This window comes from Cydia strobilella, chromosome 17 (assembly GCF_947568885.1).
Source record: "Cydia strobilella chromosome 17, ilCydStro3.1, whole genome shotgun sequence".
Lineage (NCBI taxonomy): Eukaryota > Metazoa > Arthropoda > Insecta > Lepidoptera > Tortricidae > Cydia > Cydia strobilella.
This window is the reverse complement of record NC_086057.1, coordinates 5,853,130-5,875,210: the sequence shown is the minus strand read 5'-3', so window position 1 is coordinate 5,875,210 and position 22,081 is coordinate 5,853,130. Positions and strand designations below refer to the sequence as shown.

Sequence of the window (22,081 nt, the reverse complement as noted above, 5' to 3'; positions counted from 1 at the left end):
TTAAGTTATTAGAGAGTTACCCGGGGTTAATCCAGTGTCAAATTGTACTGGTAACCATGGTAACTCCAGGTTTAACCGGTTAACCCCGGGTTAGTGAATGGTGTAAGTGGCCCTTAGAAATCTTTTCGTTTTGAATTCAGGATCTATCATCGCACGGGCAAGAAAATTCATAATAATTTCTTACAAGTAGGTGCTAACCCCGATATTACCATCTCACATTGTAGTGTCACAGCTTTTACAGATACTGATTACAGAAAGATTACATTATACGAATTATTTTACATAACATCGGCAAATGTTTCTGTATGCAAGGTACTTCTTGTACCTAATAGGATCCATAATCACCATGGGAAGTACGACTTTCCTGTACATAATGGACTCACTTATTACTTAATTTATTGTTGTATAAAATCTACAGCGGATGGAGTATCAAGACAAACCTTACTGGTTTAACGATACTTTTGTAATTAAGTTTAGATATTGTGTGTATTTACCTGAATAAATAAATAAATAACAGCAACACTCTTAAGGGTCCCCGGCAAGGTCTGTTTTCCATACAAACGTTGTTACGCTCTCATTTTAAAACGAATAGCTAATTTGCTCTGAAACTTTGTACTTACAATAGGACAAGGTATATTTATGTCTGTAATTAGTTTATGTAGCTTCAGATACCATAGTTTAAAAAATACAGCGAATTTAAGTTTTTTATACAAAACTTGTTCTTGCTCTATTTCGTTTGTTTTATAAACTGTAGTCCGAGCACATGATTGACGCGACAGTATCTCGCCGCGAGATAGACTACCCGTCTTTTACTATCTGTATGAATTAAAGGTGGACGGGTAGTCTATGTCGCGGCGAGATACTCTCGCACCAATCATGTGCTAGCCCGGCTGGAGCTATACACGGTAGCTAAAATTAATTCCCGTTGGGAGGTTTTGGGATTATACTGAGCAACTTTTACTGTGGGACCAACCCCGAAATCGCGAAAGAAATTTTGGCTGTGTCATAGATTTTGGCTGGTCCATTTTCTATGGAAGAGTTAATTATTTTTTTTAGAGATAGATAGATATGCTAGCTCGCGGATAGCATGAACCGTGACGTGCGAGCGGGATACTTTCAGAAAATTGTAAAAAGCTGCTATAGTCGGCTAACAGTATAAACCTGCTAAATCAATCATTGAAATAAATATGTAGTTTTAGGTTTACGTTCTTAGCCAACAGTACTGTATGTTTATTTAATGTTTACTTATTTGTGCTTATTGACTACATTACCCGATCTTCATATGAGCGTTCGTTGCATTATTACTTGTAGTGGCTTCAACAAAAGACCGAGCGACGGGCTACCATCCAGCACGCTGTGCTGAGTGCTGACTTATGAACCGTTTCGAACAATTTTACATAATGTGTATTTGTTTACATTTGTATTTGTATGTAGTGTCACAAATAAAAAGATGTAGGTATCTTTTTCGGAAAAAAATATATTACGGTTTTCATTTATGAAAATGACAGTTTGATTACTGCACCCTCTGTGATATTTTCGCTGTTCGCCGCTCAGTAGCGCAGAGAGCCGAGCACGAAATTAAATCCCATTGTTTTAAAGATGCTTTCAAAGTTGCTTTGTGCTTCATATCTAATTTGAGGATTTCTCCTCAGAAATGATAGCGCAGTAGTCGTGTGTTACTGGTGATAATCCGCTTTAAGCTTCTTTTCTAATAGAGATGTGCTAAGTAGGTAGCTGAAGATTTGAGGGAATTCCAATAAATACTTATAGGTATGCGGTAATTTTCATATTAAATTTCAATATGGAGAAAAAGAGGTAAAATTTGAGATCATGCGATTTAAATCTAAAATCAACTACGAAAGTTTGACGAGAAAATTTTTACGCTACTTCTCTCATTTTCCCTTAAATTATTTAAGTTCTAACAGAGCACAATTTTCATGTGTATCGGATATATTCAGCTATGGTGTTTTATTCACGTAAACTAAATTGTTCTGGCGATAATTTGATAGGCACGTGTCAAACGGTGTGTGAGGTCAGTGGTTTATTGGATTAATATTCACGTTGCGTTATGATATAAATGCTATTAATCAAAGTTCTTTCGTAGCATATTATTTGCGGTAATATATAATACGGAAGCTTTTATTATTAATTAACAACAAAAGTGGAGAATAAACATGTGTGTAAAATTAATGATCACCGACTAGACTAGGAGGCCGTTAAAATATGTGTTAAGTGCTTCAATAAACTGATCAATTTGTTCAAATGTAAATATTTAAAATCTCACAAAGCATTCTTAAAATATCAAACCCAAGTCCTCCTGTTTGGTACGGACGGCTAAGGAATGGAATGCGCTCCCGCCATCTGTATTCCCTGATCAATACTACCTCTGTATCTTTTAAGCAAGAGTAAATAGGCTGTTACTGAACCGGTGAGCTCCATGTTAGGCCCTGTCTTCACTTTCCATCAGGTGTGACTAGGGCCAATCGCCGATCAGTTTATAATTAAAAAAAAAACCGGCCAAGTGCGAGTCGGACTCGCGCACCAAATGTTCCGTACTTTTTAGTATTTGTTGTTATAGCGGCAACAGAAATACATCATCTGTGAAAATTTCAACTGTCTAGCTATCACGGTTCATGACATACAGCCTGGTGACAGACAGACAGACGTACGGACAGACGGACAGCGGAGTCTTAGTAATAGGGTCCCGTTTTTACTCTTTGGGTACGGAACCCTAAAAAGTAACAGTTTCCATCAATATCTAACACGCACACTTCGTAAAAATCAATAGACCCAGAAACTTAACCCCTATACTGCCTCGGAAACAATCGTCGTGTCGAAGAGGGCACACGTCTCCGTCCTAAACCACGACTTGCCCATCGCTGTCAACCTTAAAACCAAAAGGGCCAATAAAATCCAAAACAGCCGGCGGGCCATCTGCCAGCATTCCGGTTTTTATTTTCAATACCATTGCGCCGTAGTGATGTGACAACGTGACACGTGAAGGCTTTGAGGTGTCACGATGAAACTTGATGTTTATGTGTTGAGGTGTTGCGCGTATTTGTGGCAATAGAGTTGAGAACGACGTTTACTACTACTTTAAATAAGTTGGTGTCATTGTCATGTCAGACAAGCGTTAATTCCGGTTTAATTAAATTGATGTCACAATCGTGTATTCCCATTTGTCTTCGCCCTACTTGACGGCCGCCACATTGGATCCGGTTACAAATGGGAATGGTTTATATGAAAACACCTATTCCCATCTGTGCCCGGCGGGGACAAATGATAATACACCACGTCAATATAATTAGTTTTATGAGTGTCATGATTGTGTTTTCGGATAATACTAAATCTACTGTTTTTCAATAAATAAGATCATTTTTATGATGATAAATTGTACAAATTCCACATTATATTATAATCAAAATCACAAAAACAATAACATAAAACTAGTCTCGGTCGAAAGAGGCTGTGTATTTTTTTCCTCCTCCTCTTTCCTTCCACATCCCATCCATCCATCTATCCTTTATTTTCCACAACATTACATTGTTACTTTCATCGACATCCCGCCATCACTACCCGCTCGTCGCCATTCGCCTCACGTTCGCGCTCGCAGCGCCACTGGCGGGTAACGCGTTTTTTATGTGTTTATTCTTATTGTGCGGTGCAAGGATTACGTTTAGTTTTTATAGGCCAGATTAGACCCATCTGGCAGTTAAACGGTTAACGACGTGCGCTTAACATTGTAATCACTAGTTTGGTGCAATAATCGCAAGTTTCCAACTACCTTTTGAAATAAGATATATCAGAATATATCCCGCTTTTATGTTTATGTCAGAAATAAAACATTATTTATAAAATAAAGAGGGGTAATTATGTTAACAGAGTTAAATATGTATCCTAATACACATATACGGTAAACATGAAAACCTTAAATAAATAACATTACAAATAATTTTATGTGACCTGCTTTCAAAGAATCCTTTATACAAACATTTTTTTAACTAGTCGGATCAAGCTAACACTGTATGCATTGTCAATATTGAATGTCAAATTTGTAAGAAATTGCCGTTTGCCGTTTACATTGACACTCCCTCACTAGTATATTCAAGTTGGTGCAAACTTTCTAAGCTAACTTTGCACTGCAAAGTTAGCTTAGATGGACTCTATAAATTGTTTAAAATAGGTAACTAAGTAAAACAAAAGTACGAAATGAATATGGTACAACAAATAAAGTAGCGTTCACAATTAACCTACAAAGTATTTATCATCGCCATGCACTCAGTGAAATTAAAATAAAACACAATTACGAGCGGCGACTCTAAACCCATTGCTTAGCATAAATGTCCCATTAGCAACTTTCTACAGGACACTATTTGATTTATGTACTCGCTAAAGCATTACCCTGTGTAATGTTATGAATTTTAATACTCCTTAACACTTAATACAACGTCCCTTTAATATTCATTCTTAAATTACCAACAGAGCCCGAGGGTTTCAATGTTTTGTTATTTATGAAGTTTTTGTCAATGATTTCGTTGGTTAATTTTGAGAGGCTCAGGCTGTTTCTGCACCTGTTTGTGCTTTAGATATTATATGACAATCAATATTGCTAAAGATTGTAAATAGATGAATTCATTTAAATATATTAGATTTTAGTTGATCTGTAATTTTTATGATTTAAACTATGTTAACGAACCTTGACGACAAAGGAAATAATACTGTATATATAGACAAAGCTTTCAATAATTCTTTACAAAGTGACGGTTAATAAAAAACAAGGTTTTTGACGAAGCTATGCAGCAAAAAATATGTTTGTTTTATTATGAATAAGTTTGTGACTTGTGCGGATTACATTTGCGTTTTAACGAATCATGTGGCGGATTACCTTTGTATTTGAGTATGAATAAAATTTGACGAAAAAACAAACAAGGTTTGAAAACTGCCACCGCCTGATAGGAATAATCGACGTCACGTAAAAGAATAACGCAGCTGCAAAGTAGAACTACTACAAAGAAGTGATAATTGATAAAGTTCCAGCTTTACAAAGCTTTGAAACTAAAGCTTTAACAATGTTCAAAACTTACTGACACATATTTACCCCAATATCATGAAAAGTTGGATAGTTCGGAGTTTGCATTTAGTCTCGCAGGTGAAGCATGGCGAGTACGTGCTTCCCGTCCGATACGGGCACTGACCTAACCCTATTAAAGTCTTACAAGCAAAATCCAAGCAAGCAGGACCTTTCTGCTAGATCTAGTCGCTATTTATTGCAAATGGGAACACAATTTTTTTTAAACTATTCGTGTTTTTAATAAATACTACCAAATGAAAAAACATATTACTGCTCCTAATAATATCCAATGAGGTATACGTATAATAATAATGTAAGTGGATGCATAAATCGGCAGAAAGCTCTTTACTTTAGACCCGAAAATTGTACCGAACAGCCGTGCTTTTATGTAGCCAAAACGATATGCCTGAAACCATAGACAACTAGTTTAGGTATTCGGGTCAAAAACGTTCGTGAAAACCGGCGTCTATTTTGTAAACAATACAAAAATAACGATTTTAGGTACATTTCTTTAAGACTTTCATCATAAAAATTTTAAGAAGTAGAAGGTATAACATGCCGATAAGGACACTGTACGAAAAATGGGCTTTAAAGTCCGTTTATTTTATGATGTCCACAGAATAGTTGTACCTTAAAGAAAAGAAAATTACCTTAAATAACTCATACTAAAAAGTTATTGACCCGATTTGTCGTGCGAATACTTAACGGGATCAAACCAACTCTAGAATAAAATAAATTGATACCATTTTAATTAACCTTTCAATTCATATTTTCATTTAAATAATGCTTTACTGTTATCTTGAAACACAAAAATCTTCAGTCTCATTAAAGAAAAGTACCTAGAGGCCAATTGGAATTATTCAAAACTAGCTCACTTTGTAGTATTAACGTTTTCTGCTCATTTACTCTACCTTAGTGTTATTGACCCTAACTAGAGTGATTTTAAGATTTTTAAGTGAATACTGAGTACATGCTGTTCTTTTTCTTAAAACAGTAATTAGAATTGATAAATAAGAAATAATCGTTAGAACATATAGCTACAGTACGAGTAGCTTTAGTTTAGAGAAACCAAATCATAAAAGCGTCAACACAGTCGAACCGAATGCCTACCCGCGTTTTGATAAGAAGGAAAGAAAGCTGTTAATAGCTCCATTTAGGGTCCATTATTCTGACTATTTGGCTTGGCACCGACTTCAAACATATCAGTTGCTATCGCCTATAAAGGGATAATATTTTGTTACCCTTTTTGAAGTCTGTTTTCGTTCTTTTATAAAAAGGTTAATTTTATTGTTACATTTTTAATTTTAAGTTTTTGTTATTAGTGACAAAAAACGGTCGAACTTTCTCCTTTTTTTTAAATTGTTGTTTAGCAAGCAAATACGCAATGATAACGTACTTTTTTTAAAGAAAGCGTAACGATCACCATAATTTAAAAAAGAATAGAACATTTTTATTTAACATCACATGAAATGGCAGAGTTAACAGATAGCGTAGTACATTTTTTACACAATTTAATTATTTTGATATTTCCTAAACAAGTGTTACTACATAAAATACTGTTTTGATAGTTTGTATAAAATAGCTGTTTTCAGCTCGTACAAAACTGTGGACTTTTAATGTAGGTATTTACTAGTATGTCCCCTGACCGGGCACGTCCTTGGAAATAAGGTCTGTTTTTCCGCTTCGCCAGCTTTGCCGAGCAATTTCATGGACAAGCGGAAGCTAGAAATAGACGGGAGTTTTTGATAAAGATAAAAGCACAGATTAAACAAATAACATGTATATTAGATGTTAATTTATTTTTCCTTTTTTTATTATGGGACGTACCACAGTATTACAATCTATAAATTGTAAATACAGATGTCAATCACAATGAAAAAAATCAACGATGATCATCAAACTCTGGCCAACGTGGGACTCGAACCCACAACCTTGGATTGCGCGTCTAATGCGTTACCAATTCCGCCAAGTGACCATCCGTCAATCAACGCGAATTTAGTCATATTATGATATTTTATTATGAATACGTCACTGTAAAAAATAAAAACGAAAATTTGTGTTGTTAATTTTTGTTAGGTTTAATGTTTTTTTTTTATACCTATAATATCTTAACACATTCACTGTCAGCGCGAGCTACGTGGCTAGTGGGTCACTGACAGTGAATGTGTTATTCAAACACAATGTGGCAATTAGAAAAGGGATCAGCAGCAGCCATATAAATGATTATTTTTATTTATTTGTGTGTTATTGATCCTACGTCGAAGGTTTTTTTTATAGATTGTCATTTCACGTATAATTATGTTATCTGTGACGTACGGGTATTAAAGGTTGTTGACCTGAATAAATTTGCATGTTTATATATTGTATCATTAGTAACATTTACTAGAAAGGAACGTGAACATGAGCTGGGGCTTAAGGGGCTACCCGAAGTTTTTCATCGATTTTTGACAAGTTTTAAATCGTGTCTACTACTACTTTTGCACTACAGATCGAATTATAAGACAAACAGCTATCGGTTTTCCATTTTTTGATCTCCATTTTTGTCTACCGGATTTTGAAAAAAATGAATACTTATTTTCTTATGATGAGCGCTGGTGGCCTAGCGGTAAGAGCGTGCGACTTGCAATCCGGAGGTCGCGGGTTCACACCCCGGCTCGTACCAATGAGTTTTTCGGAACTTATGTACGAAATATCATTTGATATTTACCAGTCGCTTTTCGGTGAAGGAAAACATCGTGAGGAAACCGGACTAATCCCGACAAGGCCTATTTTCCCCTCTGGGTTGGACGGTCAGATGACAGTCGCTTTCGTAAAAACTAGTGCCTACGCCAATTCTTGGGATTAGTTGCCAAACGGACCCCAGGCTCCCATGGAGCCGTGGCAAAATGCCGGGACAACGCGAGGAAGATGATGACTTATTTTCTTATGATTTTTTTTAAACATTGCCTAAAAAAAACACTTTGTTTATATCTCGATTGCTGTGAAAGATCCTACATATATGAAATCTATATATTTGAGTTCGTTTTTGATGTATCTAAAAACATGTCAGAGGTTTTAATTTTAAACTAACTAAGACAAAAGTTATGGCCAGATAACCAGTTTTTTGTCCTAAATTTGTTCACTTTGATGCCAAATATCTTGAAGACAATGAACTCCGAAGTAAATATGGAATACTCTATTGCTTAAAGCCGTTGCTATTAATATGATAAGCTACAAAAAATATTAGAAAACTAAGGGATTCAGATCGAAGGTCATTGGGGCATGGGAACCCCTTAATGTAAAATAATAGCATTTTATGAGATGAAATATTTTACAAGTAATGTTTAGTTTATCAATGTTAACAGTTTTCGTTTTTGTTACTAAAATATAAAATATATACTAAACCTCAAAACTTACGTACATTGAATGACTGCCCATGATAATATTATTATATTTTGTCACTGCAGTTGATAACGTTAAACGGTTACGATGGAATACATTAGGGAAACGTGAAAATTAGGTTAAGTTATGCGGGTGTTTTGCCAAGTCGCCTCCGTTGCAGCCAAAATTATTATGTACGTGATTTTTCTGTGCTTTAAGCTATGCTTGTAAGGAGTTAAAAAACTTTATAAGTAGTTTATTTGTGTGCACAATACACTGCAGTAACAGAAATTTTATTATACAGTGCACACTTTCCAACGTAAATATAATGCAGCTGCAGTTTTCTTCCGAACGTCTCCTATACTCGCGTAGGTAGGTATATGTAGGTGGTCGTGAGACCAATTTAAACTTACATTTAGATAAAATAATGTGTGTGTAAAATTACATGTATGTACTTATGTATTTCACATGTTCGTAAATGATTATAGGTACCTACCTACTACTTATGATTCAGAAGGCAACTGCAGTAACATTATTGTGTCAAAGTTACTGCAGCGACGTTGAAGCAGGCGCTGTCAATTAAACGTTTTAATCGCCCAGTAATGTAGCAACGAACGCCACTCATTTTTTCAAGTGACAGCTTTCACCGCCCGCGTCAACGCCACTGCAGTTCTTATGCTGCAACAGTAAGGCTAAGCGTATGCTGAGACGTAGGCGACGCAGTACCACGCAGCGCAGGACGGAGCAGATTTTGTAAAGTATGGGACGTCCTATAGCTACGTACGCGGCGGCGCAGGCACGTGTCATGTGTCTTCCCTGCTCTGCGTCTCGTTGTACAGCCGGTACAGATTTCTGCGCGACGCGTGCACGTCGACACGTATTTTTTGGGAATTATATACAGTTCCTAGGAAATGTATACAATTCCGAGGCCATTTAGGAAATATATAAAATATTGTTTAATTTTTTTTATAACTAATACACACACATCTTGGGAAATGTCCAGTACAACAATGGGTTCAGGATGCTGTTGGGACTGCCTCGTTTTTGCAGCGCGTTAGGTATGAACGCGGAGGCGCGTACGGACTGCTTCGATGCGATAATACGCAAAAGAACTGCCTCCCTAATGCGTCGCGTGCGAGACAGTTGCAACAGCCTCGTGCGCCTAGTGTTAGAGTCGCCTGCTTGCGCCTTCCGGAAACATTGGGACAATGTACATATGGGATCCAGAGGCTTAGGTTATAAGTTATTATAAGTTAGTATAGGTTTAACTAACATAGGCTTAAGGGAATGTACACTAACACTATGGAAATTAGTCTGAAATAAAATATATTGATTGATTGAAAAAATATATTGAATGTATACATTTCCGTTGTATACAATGACGGATTACATACAAGTCCGTTAACATAATATATAAATTCCCACGAGTAGAGCGTTTCTTTAAATAATCACTCTGCCAAATACTTTTTCTACAACAAAACTTCCCTGAGACACAGACATATTGAATATATTAATAACGTGTTGTGTGCAACCCATCATTTGACAATAATGCCGTAAACGAGGGAAGTTTCTCGCCCCCTCTGCCGCCACCGGCGCCCGCGCCGAGTCATCAGCTCGCTGCGCAGTCTGCGCCGGCCGGTCCGTCACCGTCAACGCAAGCTCCTGATGACACTCCTCGGTACGCAGTGAAACATGTCGAGCATTTTTCGACTTAAAATACGTTACGTACGTAGTAATACGTACGTAGTGACGCGTTATTAATGTATTTAATATACTTTTTCTATACTTTGAGAAACTGTAAAGCAGCAACAACTCGTTATCAGACTGACTGAACGTATTATGTTCGTCAAACGTCTATTTCTTGTTAATATCCTAGCTATTAGCGCGAATGGTCTGTGTTGAGTGGAACTGCTCGGAGCATACGGAGGGAGCCTATGTTTATCCTAACTGCCCTGATCTTGCAGATCTGCAAAATGCTGTGCTGCGTCGCCTGCGTCCCAGCATACGCTTAGCCTAATGCAGCTGCAGTAGATATCCGAATGTCACCTTAACCTCTCTGACAACCGGCGCATCCGTGTCAAACATCAATACAGTAAGCTTTCTGTAGGTTAATAAGTACGTACTATTATCTATATTAACTGCAGGTATACGCAGCCATAGACATATATATTACTTCGTAGAGACCGGCCTTACGAGCACTACAAATGGGGCCGATACATTGGAGTCAAAATCGCATTTAGTTACACCAGCGCGCTCAATCGTTTGGCGAGTCGTTTGGCGCACTGGAAAGGCGTCACCATTGGTGTAAACAAAGTATAAGCGTATGCATACAATTCCGACCGAACACCGACGTCATTCCACTGCGTAATTCGCCACACGACTGAGCGCGCTGGTGTAACTAAATGCGATTTTGACTCCTCACTTTGATTTTGCTCGTAAGGCCGGTCTTTACGAAGTAATATATGTCTATGTATGCAGTAGTCTTAACTCACGAAATTTCCAGAAAATTTTAAATCGGTTTAAGGTAAGTGCGCCTTTGTTCGTGCCTGGGTGCTATCGCGGGGCACGCGATGATTGTCTCAGCCGCTTTAGGTCGAGTTAGGCCTTAACTGGAACTGATAAACAACGCCCGTTCAGGCTTAGCGTGTTAACTAACTGGGCTAGCGGTTGCAACCGTTAATTTTAAACTGATTGATGTTTAAAAAAATAATTTACTTCTATTCTCCTTATTTTATATATTAATATAGAAAAAATGCAATGAATATGACATAACATTTAATACATACTTAATTTAGAAAAATAAAAGATAGTAGTAGTAGTAGTAATAGTACTAATAGTAGTAAATCGCTTTATTATTTGTACAAAGAAAGGTTTACATGAAATTCACATAAATTTAGGTACAAAGGCGAACTTATCCCTATAAGAGATAGTTGGTTTATTTTCCAAGTAGGCATATTATAATGCGCTTATGAACGTCAAATAAATCTACGCCGGTTCTAACCCTAGAACTCTGACCTGAGAAGATTTATATCCCTCCTAAATTAGGTAGGTATGTAATACCTGCAATATAAGAAACTCGATGAGACACATGTTTTCAAAACATTAACATGCATTAAAAATTTAAATTAAAATACTACAGAATTCATAAAATAACATACCGTAGGTACTTTTCTTTATATAAATTTAATATAAAAATAATAATATAAATAATCATATGTATTTATTTTGCAATGACAAAAATCAATGCTTTTTATGAAGATACGATTTTTAGACATTGTCACGTCAACGACTCAAAGTTGGTGCAGAGTTAGTGTTGTTCGACTGAAGAGATTTTTCTTGACTATCTATGGTAGAAACTAAACAATAAACTACCAACAACCCAGAGAAGAAAACTCAAATATTGATACCAAGTTTATTACTAACGGCTGGCTGGCTGGTGTGATACAATTAACTTGTCTTAATATTATATAAATATACATAATTCAGAAATAAGCAACCTTAGAGCTTAAGCTGTTTCTGGTAAGGAAACGAACTCTTTTCAAAGGTGTTCCCAATTCCATATGAACGTATAACAATAATAACAGCAAACCTCATTTTGCTCAAATGTACACAAAAGGAGTTATTCAATGTATCACCGTCACGGCATTTCCTGACCCACGTCACGTCGAAATCAGAATGTTTGTCGCAAGGTCTATTTCAATATAATAATTCGATATGGTTTTAACATGACCTTAACGATCGTCTTAGTGCTAGGCGCGCGCTATTGATAGGCGCTTAGGCGCGCATCTCACGCACGACTTTCACTTCATTTCGGATGTGAGCTATCTTCAAAGTCATCAAAATGAGATCGAAACCGTAACGAATTGTTAAATTAGAGTCGGGCTCCAGGATGCTAGCACGAACTTAAATAGAGTTAATTACGTAATGTAGGTTAGAAATAACTTTTGGCCTTTTTTTTTCATTTTGAGGGTTCCGTAACCAAAGAGTAAAAACGGGACCCTATTACTAAGACTCCGCTGTCCGTTTGTCCGTCTGTCCGTCTGTCCGTCTGTCTGTCTGTCACCTGTCTCATGAACCGTGATAGCCAGACAGTTGAAATTTTCACAGATGATGTATTTCTGTTGCCGCTATATTAACAAATACTAAAAAGTATGGAACCCTCGGTGCGCGAGTCCAACTCGCACTTGGCCGGTTTTTTTTAACACACGAATAATAATAACTCCACGGACGACTTCGGCCACGGCGACTGCTGTCAATTCCGTTACTGTCGCTGGTGTGCTCCCAAGTGGCTGATGTAGCCGATCTTGTTAGTAAAAGTTCGCGAACATTGCGGGCATGTGAACACGCCATTAACATAACTAGTTATAGGGTATTGCCGCAGATGGTCCGGCTTTTATTCTATCACGCTTGGCATCAAGCTCTAAGCGCCGCTGAGATTCAAAATCGGTTACCTATCTTGGCATTTATTGCAGCCCGCCATTCCGTACGCACGGCTGCCTACTGCTCCCATCACGAGGGCCACACTTTTTCATGTGACGCTTAAGCACATACTTGTACCTGTTTCCGCTTGCCCTCCTCAAGCTCAGAATAAAAGCTTAGCCACACGCTGGTCGTTCATTCGCGAAATGTGACCGCACCAACGAAGCTGACGTCTCATGAATACCTCAATACCACCCACATTTGCTTTACGCAGCACTTCGGTGTTCCGAACACGATCAGACCATAGGATCTTCAGTATCTTACGTAGGCATCTGAGGTGGAATCGATCCAGCATGCGAGTGTTGAAGTGTTCTGCACCATGCAATACCTCATCCTTACTTTTAAGAAGGCATTCGCCATTACAAGGCTTTAGTGGCACTTTTGCAGGTGGTGTGGTATTAGATTACTGATCTCTTTGTAGAACTCCCCTAACTGATCCATGAGCAACTTCATGTGGCGAGCCTTTGCAATTCCAAACTATAATCGTTATAATCGTTTGTCCCTTTCCATCATACCAATACGTCGGAAAGGGACAAACGATTATTAGCCGCTTGTCAACATTAGTAGACGTTTATGAATAAGGGGATAAGTATGCAGTTGTTGGCCTGTGGTGTCAACGGACAAAAGTTTTCAATTCATGTTTTCTTTTATAGTTAATGAACTTTAATAGTGTTTGCTACTTAGTAATTAAGTACCGTTGGTAGGTACGCGATTTTTTAATAATTACTTATAGTATTTATTATTAATTTTTATATTCAATACAACGCTGCACGGATGAAATTAGTTAAATAAATAACATCTAGGTACCTCCTTCTAAGCGAACCTTGCACAGACTTTGCAGTGAAAAGGTTTGGTAGTGCCATTATGTACGTCATATTTTCACGAGGTAATTTTATATACAGAGTACAGAGAGAGAGAGAGAGAGAGAGAGCGGAGTGAGTTATTCGTGAGCACAAACACAAAAATAGAAAATTGTACAAAACAGAGAAACATAAAAAAGAGAAAGTGCCACGAAATGGTCTCACCTCAGCATGTTGCTGGCGACTTCCACCTTCTTCTACATTTCGGCGAATCATACCTATATCAATGATTCCTATGGAACAGCAGTTTTTCTTTTCGCGAGTGACATATGAGTCGCTTAACTTTAAACTCGAGTAAATCCATCTGTCAGATTCTGCGATTTTGGTATTAATAAAAAGATAATAGGGTAGATATTTGCTGAGAGGGTTGAATGGATTTACCCGAGTTTGAAGTTAAGCGACACATATTTACTCCTCAGAGTATGGTCAGACATTACAAAAATATCCTGTATTTATATGTATGGTAGATAATCACCGAATAAATGATTTTGGTAGGATATTATTTTAGCCTTCTGTTTGCCGTGAGACACGAGAGGCTTACCTATTGCAGTGTTACGTTGTCCGTAATGGAATCATTAATTATTCCAACTGCGAAATTCATTTTGCTTATACCTACTTGGTCCAAATCAGTTTTAATTACTTAAGATTTGTTTATTTGTTTATTATTATTACCATATATGAGCCAGGTTAAAAGCATTAAAAATGATGACTCCGTTTTACGGTATTCAGTAAACTACTTATTAAGATATTTTTCATTTTGGACTGAGTGAGTAAAGGCGGGAATACATAATTATGCCTATAAAATGGAACAGTAGCGTGAATACTAGTTAACGCCACGCCGAAGTGACTGGCGTACAGTAAACAATATGTCGTCTCGGATTATCCATCCATACTAACATTATAAATGCGAAAGTGTGTCTGTATGTAACCTCTTTACGCTTAAACCGCTGAACCGATTTAGTTAAAGCTTGGTACAGAGATAGTTAGAGTCCCGGGGAAGTACAAAGGGTAGTTTTTATCCCAGAAATCATCCTTTAAGTGGTTGAAAAGGGCGATGGAAGTTTGTATGGGAAATGGATAAAAAGCAGATTCGATGAAAAAAAAGCTACCCAAATTACTAACTCCACGCAGACGAAGTCGCGGGCAAAAGCTAGTATATTATATTTATATATTATATTTGGTAATTAAACTTGCATGCAATTTGTGTCTCTGCATGCCAGTATTTCCAAGACGTATGGACACATGACTGTAGCTGGCACATTTGTAAGTTCACAAGGGGTACCTACATGTAATTTTCATGCTTTTTGCAAGAAAAATCTTTCGTGATCAATTTGATAGTATTGTACGAGTATTACAACTAGCAAATCTCTATGTGGTATGTACTTGTTTCGTGCGATAAAGTGTTTTATTACTACTTCTAATCTACAATTTTCTAATATTTAAAACTTGTTATAAGTTCATTTAAAAATGAGTCATCACGTCACGTGACTCCATTACCACGTTTCCTGCTCGGAAACAACACACGCCGCACTCTGCTCATTTCCGAACCACCGTGGCACCTGCCGAGGCGGAAATAAGAAAGCCTTTGCCCGCCCTTCTTATGAAGGGAGCAGAAGAGGCTGGGGCCGCGAAGAGAGCGTGGCCGCACATAATACTAATATTATAAATGAGAAAGTTTGTATGGATATTTAGATGTGTGGAAGTTTGTTCCTACGTCACGCAAAACGGCTGACTGAATCTCGATGCAATTTGATAGAGATTTATTACCTGGTTTATTACCTGGAAAGGATATGACAATATTTATCACGAATTCATAAATGCAATGTTGCAATTTAGTACAAGAGTTAAGGTTCAGATTTAGAATACACCAGCATCACTCCTGTAGCAATATTGCGCGACATTGCTGCCGACTGCATTGCAGAAGACGTTAAATTTAATATTAAATGTCTCCAAAAATCCATGTGGCGTGTGTCCGTCCCATTATGTTTTAATTAAACACCGCATTTTGCTACATGGATGGAGCAACTGTCTAACTGAAATCTTTGGTTTCTCTTTTCCACCATTCGTCATGACCAAAATTACTGTTGTGCGATCACGCCAATGTGCTGACTAGCGCATTTTTTCCGTTTCTTTTTTGTATATCCAATAATGGCATTAGGATACTTAGCTGCTGTCATCGGATTTCGTTTGTTAAAATAACATTGGGTTACCACATGTGTTTAGTATAGTTATTAATGTTGGATCGATATGACGACCTGTTTTTTTTACTATCATGTTGCGTTATGGAATTCAATATAATCGGGAATCGTGGGCGTATCGTACTATCGGCAGCACATTAGAACCTTTAATCGTGGATGACGAAGGCTTTCAATAAAATATGATAATCGAACTCTTTACTGGACAGACAAATCATAGCACACATTAATTACATTTCTCATCTTAAGCAAACCAGTGGATTTGACCAGGAACCGCCATTGACGTCATCTTCTTCCGTTCGTTCTCATCTGAAGATTGATTGATAGCATAACTTCAATTGTTCTGGATATCATTTGTTTTGATAGCGCATAGAGGCCTTGGCGGAACTGCGCCACGTGTACAGATGAAATACCCTAGTTTGCTCTATTTGTCAAAGATTGCGTGATAAAACGCCTGTCAAAGGCGATAAATGGCACAATTCAGCCATTCTGCGACATATCTATTAATGTATGTGTAAACAGTGTAAACCTCGTCCTCGATGTTTGGCCACGGCCTTACCCGCGAACAGATTTCGGCGCCCACACGTCAGCGGTGCACCAACTAAATGAAAATGACAGGCATTTCTTTGTGTGCACTCGGTCTTTTGTCTTTCCATAACGCCTCTCCGATTTCACATTCTCTCGAAAGTTTGTATTTTCGAAAATATTATAATACCTACATTGTATGGAAGTATCAAAACATTATGTTTTCTTTGTATGTGTATTTATGGGGTATTAAAATACAATGTTTATCGTTGTAATTTTATTTTACTACTAGTATTATGATTGCAAAAGTTTGTGTTTGGTTTGTTACCTATGTTTGTTCATAAAAGAAGTCACACACATTAGTCAACTGGTTTAAATGGAATTTTGCATAAGTACATATTTATATACATATTTATTATCTTGAAAATCATCACCTAAGAAGGTGAAATAAAAAGTGGAGGTTAGAATGCTATAGTATATCAATTTGTAGGCTAGTAACTTCCTAGGACATCAAACATTCATAATATATTATGCCATATGTATATTGGATGTCATGGGAAATTAGTTGTTGTTATTTTATACCTACTTTTGTCAGTTTTGACTTTATATTCAAAACTTTACCCGTAGGTAGTGTTACACGTAAACTATATAGAATGGTAACATAATATGTAAATGTAATATATTGGCAATAAAGATATTTGAAGTTGAAGTTTCAGTTGTTTCATAATTTGTCGTTCTTATGTAATACGGCCATTTCAACACCAAACGCGCACAGAATATTAAATTCTCACTAAAAGAACTTTGTTCAATTTTTTAAAATGCTTAAAATAAAACGCTCTGTTCGTTTCCTTCAATTTATGTAATTTACAGTAACAGGTATTTGAAGTTGGCGATAACGGCTCCCATTTTGAAATAAAAATAACAGGTAAAAATACTAGAGGTACGTGTAGAGGAGCAGTTCCTTTGTTTCTAGTTACCAGATGACACAAAAATACGCTCAGAGGATTGCAATTGTATTGCAGCGAGAGAACTAAACTGAAAAAGCGTTCCATGTTTGTTACAATTTTATTTTTCGTGCTTTGATGTTCTTTACAGGCCACAACATCTTATATCATATCAACTGCTTAGTGGATGGAGTGTGGAAAATTTTCTCAGGTTGTTTGTAGTAATAAAACCATAACAGGTGACTACCTGGTTATTAACCACTCAACGTGACGAATTATTATGAAAGTATTATTAGCTCTCTTTATGATTCAAATCTCCCGAGCTCCTCTCTATATAATCTGCCCAAACTCGCTGTTGATTTCTCATAGGAGTTTAGAGAACGCCATGTGTCTCGATAGTGCACCATTACTCGCCAGTTAATGGCTCAAAGATCGAACACCAACTGAATGACGTTCGACGCTTCAACGTTACCCGAATCTAAACTTCGCTTTTCAATTATTTCATGTGTCACGGATGTGCATTTACTGTCTTAAATGATGGGTAAACTATTCAGATGACAGGTAAGTCATCAAGGAGATTTATATTTTCCAGTTGTTGTAACGCTGTACAGTAACTCGTTCAAAGCAAAGTGAATAGCATAACGAATACCTTTCTGACTGGCCTCACTAACCGTGCTATAATAACAAGATAAAAGTAAACGTAAATTTCTGACACCACTATATTTAAACATAGGAACTCTTGACTTTGCGGAAACCACGATTATAGCATTTACTCTGGGCACAAGAGATGCCATTTGAAAGCCAACATCTTAATTATTATTATTATTTTAAGTGAAATGCGGTAAATACATAAAAAATTGCTTGAATGTTCCAAACTTGGACATCACTCTCCGCCCTCTCCGGGCGGGGCTTGGCTAAATTCATTTCAAATGGAGTAAACTAGCAGCAGAAATGCGGCGAAGCTGTGACAGGTTGTTTACGCGTTCCTATCACGGCGATCGCTAGCCCCAGCAGGTTACCACTGAATCCTACATTTTACAGACGTCATTGTTTTAGCTTTTACTTTGTGCTAGGTGACGACAAATGCGATTAGTTATTTTTACTCATATACAATTCAGCAAAAATCTTTATTTAGAAAAAACCTTACAGCATGTTATCATGTATCGTTATGAGAGTCGAAAACTCACAAGTTTCAAATTAGTAAATAATCGATGTTTTATTTGAATCCAGTGTATTGCAAACTTCATTTACAGTAATTGTTTAATGTACGGAACCCTTAGAACATGAGTCCGACTCGCACTTGGCCGGTTTTTTATTTATAACACCAATTTATATGTGAACATTATGGATCGATTTATAATTTATTTAAATTTATACATACATAAATTTTAACAAACAGAAACGTTGCGACCGATGCTATTGAGCTTAGAATAAATTTGAAAGTGGACAAATTACTGCCTTGGGTGAGACTTGAACTCACGGCCTCCGGATCGATACTCCAGTTCTATCAACTGAGACACCAAGACCTCATCCATTCCATCCGAGGCAGTAATTTTTCCAATTTTAAATATATACATAAATTATTAAAAAATATTATTATTGTAATTAAGTATACTATTAATACAATTTTTATTTTTTGTGTGCACAGAACTCTTGGTAGGTGTAGAATGGGCGCTCGACAAGCCAATTTTTTAATCGGCGCATAAAGCTAATTAAATTGGGAGCTTCGACGATGGAGTTACAGAAATGTACAAAGCTTTCCATATCAATGCTTTTTACCTCTGCCAAAAGAAAATAGAAACGAAATAGCATGCAAAACCTAAAACCTCACTAGCAAAAGCAGTAAAAACTGTTCGAAAACACATATATTAGTTTACGGTATCTGCAACCTTATTCCGAGATATTGTTATCCACAAAAACAACTAACAGTCAAGCAAACCCTTACACCATACATCAAGGCATCGAACACTAAACTTCGTCGTGTATAAATATGGAATCAGAGACAATTTTAATTTAAAACTCTACTTTTGTTCCTGTGTGTTAATTCTAATCATTCATCATTCGTTCCATTTGCCACATCTTAAAATGCGAGAATTATAAGAGATTTCGTAACAATTTGTTAAGGGCTCTAATCACTTTGTTGCTCAAATTGTTTATCTGAATCTTTCTGCATATTTTACTTTACAAAGTGTACTTAAACATTATTATTTTTCTTTCTCGAGAATTGCTTTGCTGGCACAATATTAAATAAGATTTATATATCTTGATCTGAAATTATGTGTGTTGCAATTTATCATAGGTATGTATTTTTTAGAAGTAAGGTTTGGTCTGTACCTAAGTTAAAATATGAACCATGAACACTTCCGCAATGGACTAAGTAGTAGTTAAGCACAGGTCTTCAAGTTGTGAGTGTTATTCTGGGATTGACCTTAGGAAGTATTAGAGAGTTATAGTGTTTGAAATTGTCAAGTTAGGACTACAGTCAATGTCTTGGTACCTACTACGAGATCTGATAACTTTTTAGTGCTATACGTGTTTGTTAGTCTTGGAAATACTTTACTTAAGTACATAAGATATTTTTCGTGTTTTTATTACTTACAGAACATGGATTTAGCGAATATCCAATTACACCAGGACTATTAATAAAGTAACAGTTTAACCCATAATATTATATTTCAATAGTTTATATTATGTTGATTTACCGATGTAAATGACCTCATTTGCTGTATTATGGTGCAACGTTCGTAAATGGGCAATGTCCCGGACGTGCACTCACAGTAATCACATTTGCCTCACTGAAATAACGCACTTTCCACGGAAGGCCGAATAATACAAGAATAATACACTTTTGGTCGCTCGAATGTATATTATAATTGTATTTTTCAGCTATTGTTATCGAAAATGTATTGGTTTATGTACGCCGCTACTTGCTCTAGAATTCAGACATGAATGTGCAAAGGAAACGCATAGATGTTTAATCTGCGAATGTGGCCTGTGTTACTACTTTGCGTCGTTACAGATTTCAGTGGAGTTAGTCATGTTTAAAAGGGATTGCCTACTGGTAATCATTGGAATCATTCAATTTATTATTTTGTTTACCTAATTATTGAGCGTGTTTCAAACACACAATATACGCTTCGTGCATGAAACATAATATTATGTTAATTAGCCGCGTTCCGGGAAGACGCCGATTCTTGTGTGGTTTGTCCTTAGGGTATGAAAATTAGCAAAAGATGACGACGCTGCTACTTTATGTCATGCCAAACCTTGTTTCTACAAAATAATTTAGGTTTTTTCCTTTAGTGGAAACCTACCCCTGTGCTACCGTTATTTCTTATGATCCGCTTGAAAACCGTCCGTCAGATTTGCAACTTATCAGATTGTTTTTGAACTATTAGGCCTCATTAACTAACTGTTGCTCGGTCGTCAGAGACGCGATGGACAGGCACCGATGGATGCAGATCACAAAAATCTGGTGTGGAGCATCCACATCCACTGATGACCACTATCCTCAGTCATGAGGGAGCGACCACAGAGATAGAGGCATCACTTATAACTTCAAAAATTATCTGAAGGATAACCTAGATTCCTTTTCAACTTCGTCAAGGTATGATTCACGAGTGAATTCCATTCTTTGTCTGCAGGTCTCGGTGGATTATCAGGCGTGACGAGCGAAGCGCGCCCTGAACGACCATACTTCGACGACGTGTCGCCGCGGAACGTGACAGCGGTCGTCGGTCAATCGGCCGTGCTGCGGTGCCGCGCTAAGCACATTGGGAATCGGACTGTGAGTACAGTATCATTCATTTATCGTGAATCTTCACAGTACTGTACTTCTATACTTCAAGCTGCGAGTGAAGCTGCGGTGTCACGCTAAGCGCGGAAACCGGTGTGTTCATGCGAGTAACTGTCGTTTTGGGCCTGCTAGCTGTGAATTACAATATCGAAATACGGTCTGTACATATGCTTCATATGCCGTGTAATGCAGCCACGCACCTCAATCACTGAATAGTTAAAACAATATCTTGTATATCAGCAGTATAGTCTATTAATCATCGTACTTGCTCAAGATGGACTACGAAAACAAAATCGGAATATAAATTTGTTAAAATAGGGAGCCGTAACCATCTTCTTTTTCAATGGATACGTATAAAAAAACTTATGTATAATTAAACGCTTCATAGCGAAACGTTGCCGCGAAACAAAACCGATTCATGACACACCCGGATAATCAGATGAACGCTTCTTGAGGAATCTTGTTTACTAATAAATGTGACGTTTTCATCCAAAAGGTACCACATTGTCGGTTGTCGATAAGGTTGATTTCTAATTGAAGCTATATGGAAATAGCGCCTTACTGACAAGCGACAATAAGTATCCTTTTAGTTGAAAATGGCACAAAAGCAAAATTGTAAATAGTATTGTGTTGTTTTCATGTAACGTTTGCCAAACTATATACGTATATTAAATTTCCATAAAAATAAAGTGATAATAAAAATGAATTAGGACATGTTCGCAATGTTCACCTAAATCACTCCATCAACTTAAGCCCTGAAAAGCTTTTCATAAAAAAATGACATGGATAATACCTACCCGCCCTCACCATATATTATAATGCATCGCGGGACATGTCGAGGGGCCATATAT

The 22,081-nt window shown here is 37.0% G+C and overlaps 2 protein-coding genes across 2 annotated transcripts in view; one reads left to right on the top strand and one right to left on the bottom strand.

Moving 5' to 3' along the window:
• LOC134749011 (protein sidekick-1-like) overlaps window positions 1–22,081 on the top strand; it is a 160,764-nt gene that overhangs the window by 118,954 nt on the left and 19,729 nt on the right. The window contains exon 2 of the mRNA XM_063683900.1: window positions 21,079–21,221. Within this exon, the coding sequence (XP_063539970.1) occupies window positions 21,079–21,221 (143 nt within the window). The remainder of the gene's footprint in view (window positions 1–21,078; window positions 21,222–22,081) is intronic.
• LOC134749012 (large ribosomal subunit protein bL34m) overlaps window positions 1–22,081 on the bottom strand; it is a 559,836-nt gene that overhangs the window by 524,298 nt on the left and 13,457 nt on the right. The window lies entirely within an intron of this gene.